General features: G+C 35.6%; 1 protein-coding gene across 5 annotated transcripts in view; it reads left to right on the top strand.

Moving 5' to 3' along the window:
* LOC107716661 (alpha-ketoglutarate-dependent dioxygenase alkB homolog 3-like) overlaps window positions 1–4,276 on the top strand; it is a 10,808-nt gene extending 6,532 nt beyond the window's left edge. For 4 of the 5 annotated variants that reach the window (XM_016523163.1, XM_016523162.1, XM_016523160.1 and 1 more), the window contains exons 9-10: window positions 736–834; window positions 4,004–4,276. In XM_016523163.1, the coding sequence (XP_016378649.1) occupies window positions 736–834; window positions 4,004–4,108 (204 nt within the window). In that variant the 3' untranslated portion in view covers window positions 4,109–4,276. The remainder of the gene's footprint in view (window positions 1–735; window positions 835–4,003) is intronic. The other variant, XM_016523164.1, reaches the window with a different exon arrangement.
* Window positions 4,277–6,663: the final 2,387 nt, after the last annotated feature.

Below are 6,663 nucleotides of genomic sequence, written 5' to 3'. Positions count from 1 at the left end.
GCGTAAAAAGACCGTATAAGTCATTATAATCCGTAATTTTGTCCCCACTGGATGCAACAAATGCCTCGTTTGTAATGGGTTTTATTTGTGTTGTCTCGTCGCTCCGGGAGACGGCGTCACAGTATGGTAAGGGGCGTAACATTTCCGTCACACGCTTGAGGTATTCGGCCAATCACAACGCACTGGATAGCTGGCCAATCAGCGTACACCTCGCTTTTCAGAACGATGAGCTTTGTAAAAATCAATGCGTTTCAGAAAGGCGGGGCATAGAGGAGAAACAATAATGTACATTATGTTATGTGGAAAATAATGTGTTTTTTGAACCTTAAACCGCATAAACGCATTGCATTACACCAAATACACAACATAATGTTCTTTTTAGCAACGTCATATGACCCCTTTAATATCAGCGCATCCCTAGTTTTAAAATTGCAAATTGTATTACTTATACCAGGAAGCCTGATTATTATGTTGGTGAAAGTTTCTGGCACTGTTGTAAGTGAGTCTTTTTAGCCCTTAGAATTAACCAGGCTGCATTTTCTTCTGAGCTCTGCCTGCCCTGATTATGTTTGCATGGTGTTTCTCCTTTTTGGTTTGAAGAGATAAATATTAGTAAAGCATTCTTTAGAGCTTGTTTTCCAACAGGTGGCTAAATGTTGCATCTGCTTAAGCTTGTTTGAAGAATGAATGTAAGTTGAATTAGAGGTCAGGGTAGATTTTGTGTATGCGTTTCAGGAAGATAAAGGAGACTACACCTATGTGGAGCGCATACGCATCCCGCTGACCCACGGGACCCTCCTGCTCATGGAAGGCTGTACGCAGGTGGACTGGCAGGTACGTCACTTTTAACTGCTCTGAAGGAAGTATTTGTAGTCACTATGATTTTGGTAATTACAACAGAATCAGCAAACCAGCAGAAATCTATGCATCGTTTTGTTGCTAAGTTGCACCACAAGCTCAAACGGCAGCAGAAAAAGCAAATGCAAAGATTTCTCTGGTATTTTGTATAGTCTTAAGTGATCATGTCTATCAGTAAATCCTTCAGTCCTTCTGAAAATCATTTTAGCTGATTCTTTTATCAGAAAGAATTCTTTTATTCTTTTAACTTTTAGAGAGTGTGTATCTTCAAAATTCAAAGTGACTCACTAAGAACTGGCAGGAGCTCTTGTTTAGTCTAATGTGAGCGGTTAAGCTGCCAGTTAATAACAGTCTTCTGAACGCTGATGTTAAGCCAAAATGTGGAGAAAGGCTGAAAATGGCTAAATCGAAGTGGAAGGGTGGAGATGGTGTTTCTTTGTTTTGGCTCGAGTATGTTCTGGAAAACTAATCACACGTGGTAGAGATGATCTGGAACAGGCACACTGTCCTCCATCCAGAGAGCATTAAGTGCAGATGCTGTTTTCTGCTGATGTGTAACAGTGTGAAGGGGCATAGGCGGAGGATGAACCAACTCCAGGGTAAGGCTAAAAGCAGCCAAATCTATTAAATACAAACATCATGTCTTTTTAGGCAAGACATGGGTGTCATGTAGGCTAATAAAATATGTTTAATGGGACTTTGTATTTAACGTGATTACAATTTATTTAAAACATTAGAAATTGATAATTATATAACGTTTCCTTTCCACAATTATTCAAACGGTTAATAAATTACATAGCCTATAGGAAGTGACATCATCACTAACTTTGATCTATGGCGAGTTTAAGCACTCTCAAAAAAACAAAACTGTCATTATAATCACTGAAACTGTCTACACTGCGAAAGGGATCTCTTACTTACATTGTACGTACATCTGCGTTTTGCTGTTTATGATGGGAGAATTCGCAAGAGTCCGGATTTCAGTCAGTGAACGTGCACGCACTCAACAAAGCTGATGAGTTTCAGCGATGACTCATCTGAACGCCTCTGATTGGCCATTGCATTCCTAAGCTCAACAGAACCGTGTGGGATTGGTTATAATGCGCAAAACTGTAAAAACGCCTAAAATGAAATATGGTGCAACATGAGCAGATCTTAATCTAATACCGCAATCGACACTTTTTATTAATTTTCACTTTATTAGCAATAGACCCAATAGATTATCAGCAGAAAGGGGCGCTTAATTCCCGCCCACATGTAGAAATCGAATATTCAAGCTGTTTATTCATTTTTCCACCCATGAACGAAAAACGAATTCTCGTTTTTCGTTTTTTGGAAAAAAACGAAAAAGGAGCCGTTTTCTAATTTTTCTACTTTCAATATTAAATAAAAAAACGAATGATCGAATGATACATGGATTTAATTTGTTTGTGCAGGAGCATTTTTGTCCAATTTAGTGCCATTTTTGCCATAAGACCCGTGGCCAAGCCTTACTCACGCTCCGCCTATGTGAAGGGGGAAAGTGAACGTGTTTCTTCACAGTGAACTGAATGAGACAGTGTTTTCAAGGAAGACTTTGCAAAACATTGCACATAAAATACTACAGACAATTGGGAGAATTCACAAAACATATGATATCAGAGCAAAAACCTGCGTCTTATTCACTACGTACTTGTTTGACTGGTGGCTAAATGCTCTAAAATAGCAATGCTTTTCATTTAAATTGAGTCATTATAGTCACTCTTTTCATGCAAACACACCTCTATTAAATATGATAATAGTATTGACTTATAGTAGTAATGATAGAATAATAATTTGGTAATATTATGATGACTTATGAACTTTATTCACAAAACTAAGAAACTGCCAAATGTAATTAAATAAGTGTAATTATTTAATTTTTTATTTAATTTTCTTTTTTTTTGTAATTTCATTTTAGGTATTTTTTTCTATTTTAGTACAATTTTATAATTTTGCTTAACAGATTTTACATTTTTGTATTTTTATTTTTTCAATTTCATTTAACACTTTATAATTTAATTTAAAACTTTTTTTGCATTTTTGTACATTTTGTAATTTCATTTAACAGGTTTATTTTACATTTTTGTGCATTTTTATAATTTAACAGGCTTATTTTGCATTTTTGTAAATTCATTTAAAGGGGTCATATGATGCTGCTAAAAAGAACATTATTTTAAGAATATCTCTTTGTATTTGAGACTTTAGTCTTTGCAACTTTACAGATCTTCTTTATGCACCAAGAGCTTGTAACACTCTAAAGAGAAAGGAAAAAATGAAATCGCATCATATGACCCCTTTAAGTAATTTTACATTTTTGTACATTTTGTAGTTTCATTTAACAGTCTTTTTTACAGTTTATTTTTCATTTAACTTTTTTTCATTTGTTTGCATGTTTGTAATTTCATTTAACTGGGTTTGTTTACCTTTTGTCCATTTTTGTAATCTGATTTAATAAGGTTATTTAGCACTTTTACTCAATTTTTTTGCACTTTTGTAATTTCATTTCAAAAACCTGCTAGAAGTTATTTTTGTTCTGTTTAAGAGTTGTTTTTGGATTCCGACTCCAAGACAAACCACAGGCCTTTGGTGAGGCACAAAGAACAGAGAAAGGTCAAGAACATTTTATGGCGACATCTGAAAACTGTTCAAGAAAGGTCACTTGCGGATTGTGCCAAAAAGCTTTCAGGCGATCTTATTAGGTTGACATAACTCACATTGACCTGTCAAAATAAAGCTAACTTAACCCATATGTATGGCTGTTCGCAGTTGCCTTTAAAATGTGTTCGAAACATTTAGAGGCTTTGAAAGTTGTTAAATAACTGTCAAAGGGATGTTCTGGATCAAAAAACATAACAGGGGACACCAATTCAACAATGTAATTGTGTATGTAAACATACTGCTTTTGCTTAGTTAAGCTACATTCTTTATCATCTGTCTGTCCAAATATACATGACACAATGCATAATCATATTTGAATTATGTAATACACATCATGCATCACCGCTGTCTTTTGAGGTGAATGCCAAGGCCACTTGGAGTCCGATTAACCTCCTTTAACTTTGTCCAATGGCTACATTGCCTTGTTGTGAGTGTAGTTTTAACATTATTAATGTTTTTTAAATAGCACCAGGTGGCAAAGGAGTACCATGACCGTGGGCCTCGAATAAACCTCACGTTCCGCACCATATACCCAGAGCCAGAGCGTCCCAGCGGGAGATTTGTGAGATGATCACTGAGAGAAGAGAAGAAGAGTCTGCGGGCTTGAAGAGATCTGGAGAGGTCTGTCTCATTCACAGAGCACCAGTGATGACTTATATACACAACAGACTACACATCATTTCTGTTCAGTTTAATTATTCATTTACGTGTGGAAGTTCACTTTTGATCAAAGACCCTGAACAATGGAATTTTTGTTTACATAATGATTATTTTCTCACAGCAATTGTCCACAGATTGCTTATGTTATAAGAAAAAGTTATAGGTATTACTTGTTTACAATGTTTGGAGAATATACGTCAAAAAAGCAGAGCCAAGTGGCCCATATTTCAGTTATGGCCCCCCAAAGGCTCGTTTTCTAGGTAAATTGCTGTTTAAATATTACATGTTGTGAAATTTTTCATTTATAGTTTGTGGTGAATAAACCCTAATTACATACATTTGTTCAGTGTCATTATAGGGTTGGTTACGCTACTGTTTTTTTTAATGCTTTTGAAGTCTCTTATGCTCTCCAAGGCTTTTATTTAATCAAAAATACTCTAGAAATGGTAATACTGAGCTATTATTAGTTTAAAATAACTGCCTTCTATTTCAATAACTTTTAAAATGTCATTCTAATATGCTGATTTGCTGCTTGAGAAACATTTTATTTATTTATTATTAGTTTTGAAAAAAGTTTTTGCTGCTTAATATTTTAGTGGAAGTCGTGATAGATTTTTTTAGGATTCTAAATTTCATTTTAAATGTCTTTACTGTCACTTCTTTAATTAATTTAATGCGTCCTTGCTGAATAAAAATCTTATTGATCCAAATTTTTTGAACCACGGTGTATGTCTTTGTGTTTAACAACAATTTTATTATCAAAATTACACATATGCGATCTAAAACATTTTATTACTAAGGTAACAAATTCACAGTAAGCCTTTTGTCCTTTTTTTTATGATTATGAGGTTATGAGGTTTATTATATTTTGAAGGGCTGCCAGACTTTCCAAGACATCTGTTTTTTACAACTTCAGCCCTCAGACTGTTTTCTCTGTGCAGATGGTTGGTAAGCTATACACTTGACTGCTAGCCTCTTCTCGTTATTGATGAGTCACGGTCGAGTTCTTGTGTGGTTGGTTAAGAGCTGAATGGCTGTCTTTCACACGCGTCACCGCCAACCTCGAGAGACGAGGACCACGTTAACTTGGTGGCAGTTGAGCCAGCAATGCTATCAAAGAAAATGCTCTTAGTTCAAATGCATAATACACAGTTTAAAATGTTCTTAAGTGTCGTTTTAAATTGTTGCATGCTCATTCTCTAGACTTCAAGGCACCAAGGGTCAGATATGGGGCTGTTGTGTTACTCTTTTAAAGACAGTATCCCTAAATATGGGAACGCCATCGAACATAGCAGTGGTTTTGGCAGCACATCTCAATAGCAGAGATTGTCCAGAATGTTTAGAAACTGAAAACAGTAAATCTTTTACTCTTGCTTGTGACTTCCAGTGATTTGTCGGAGCTCTTTAATTTGAGTTTCTTAGTGTTCCATTGCCTGGCAATGCAACACCTGTCAGAGCTTCCCCATAAAGCCCGACCTGCACATGGAAATGGTGCTTCTGTTCTGGAATGCAGGGACCCTCGCTGTGTAACGGGATAATTGGCCATTATTTTTCCACTCCAGTTAAATTGTTATAAGTTTCATTCCCAGAGTGTGCAGGGAGATCTGTTTGGTTAGGGTAAGTAGTGTACGCAACAACTGTCATGATTGAGCTCTTAGTGAGAAAAAGATAATATAACTTTCGTTCATCTTTGAAACACAAATGAGAATATTTTTAATGAAACTTGACCGATTTGTGTTTGTTGTTTAAAAGTCCACCAAAAATTTGATGCTTCAAAAATTTTACAATCTCTTTATGAACTAAGTCCATATTAATGGAACAGTTGAAAATGAATCGAACTCTTCTGAAAAGACAGAGGGCTTTATATGATGAACAGATGTAATTTAGTTTTTGTTTACATATAAACATTGATCAACACAAACATAGAGCTCATCAAATGTGGTAAACAGAAGTTTTAATGCTCTTGGTTGACACGCAAGAACCAGTGCGGTTTGTTCTCGCATGTCATGCAAACATGTTAAAGTTTCCACAACAACCAATGGGGTTTGTTTTTCGCGTGTTTTATGCGAGAACATTCAAGTTTCCGCAAGAACCAATGAGGTTTGTTCTCACATGTCACGCCAATATGTTCACTTTCCCTCAAGAACCACCAGGTTTGTTTTCGCATGTCTCACAAACACGTTTGAGCTTCTGTTTACCATATTTGATGAGCTCTATGTTTGTGTTGATCAATGTTTATATGCGAATAAAAGCCTAAATTAAATCTGTTCTCCATATAAAGCGATTGCCTCTCTTCAGACGACTAAGCTGCTTAATTCATATGGATTTATTTTTACAATCTTTTTACAAACTTTTTCAATCTCTTTATGAACTTTTTGAAGCATTAAAGTTTTGATGACATGGCCTTTCAATGGAGGGACAGAAATCTCTCAGATTTCATTAAACATATCTTCATTTGTGTTTTGA

Source organism: Sinocyclocheilus rhinocerous, unplaced genomic scaffold (assembly GCF_001515625.1).
Source record: "Sinocyclocheilus rhinocerous isolate Xijiao unplaced genomic scaffold, SAMN03320098_v1.1 scaffold1201, whole genome shotgun sequence".
NCBI classification, from domain to species: Eukaryota; Metazoa; Chordata; class Actinopteri; order Cypriniformes; family Cyprinidae; genus Sinocyclocheilus; species Sinocyclocheilus rhinocerous.
The sequence above is the reverse complement of the archived record's forward strand: the minus strand, read 5'-3'. Positions and strand labels throughout refer to the sequence as shown.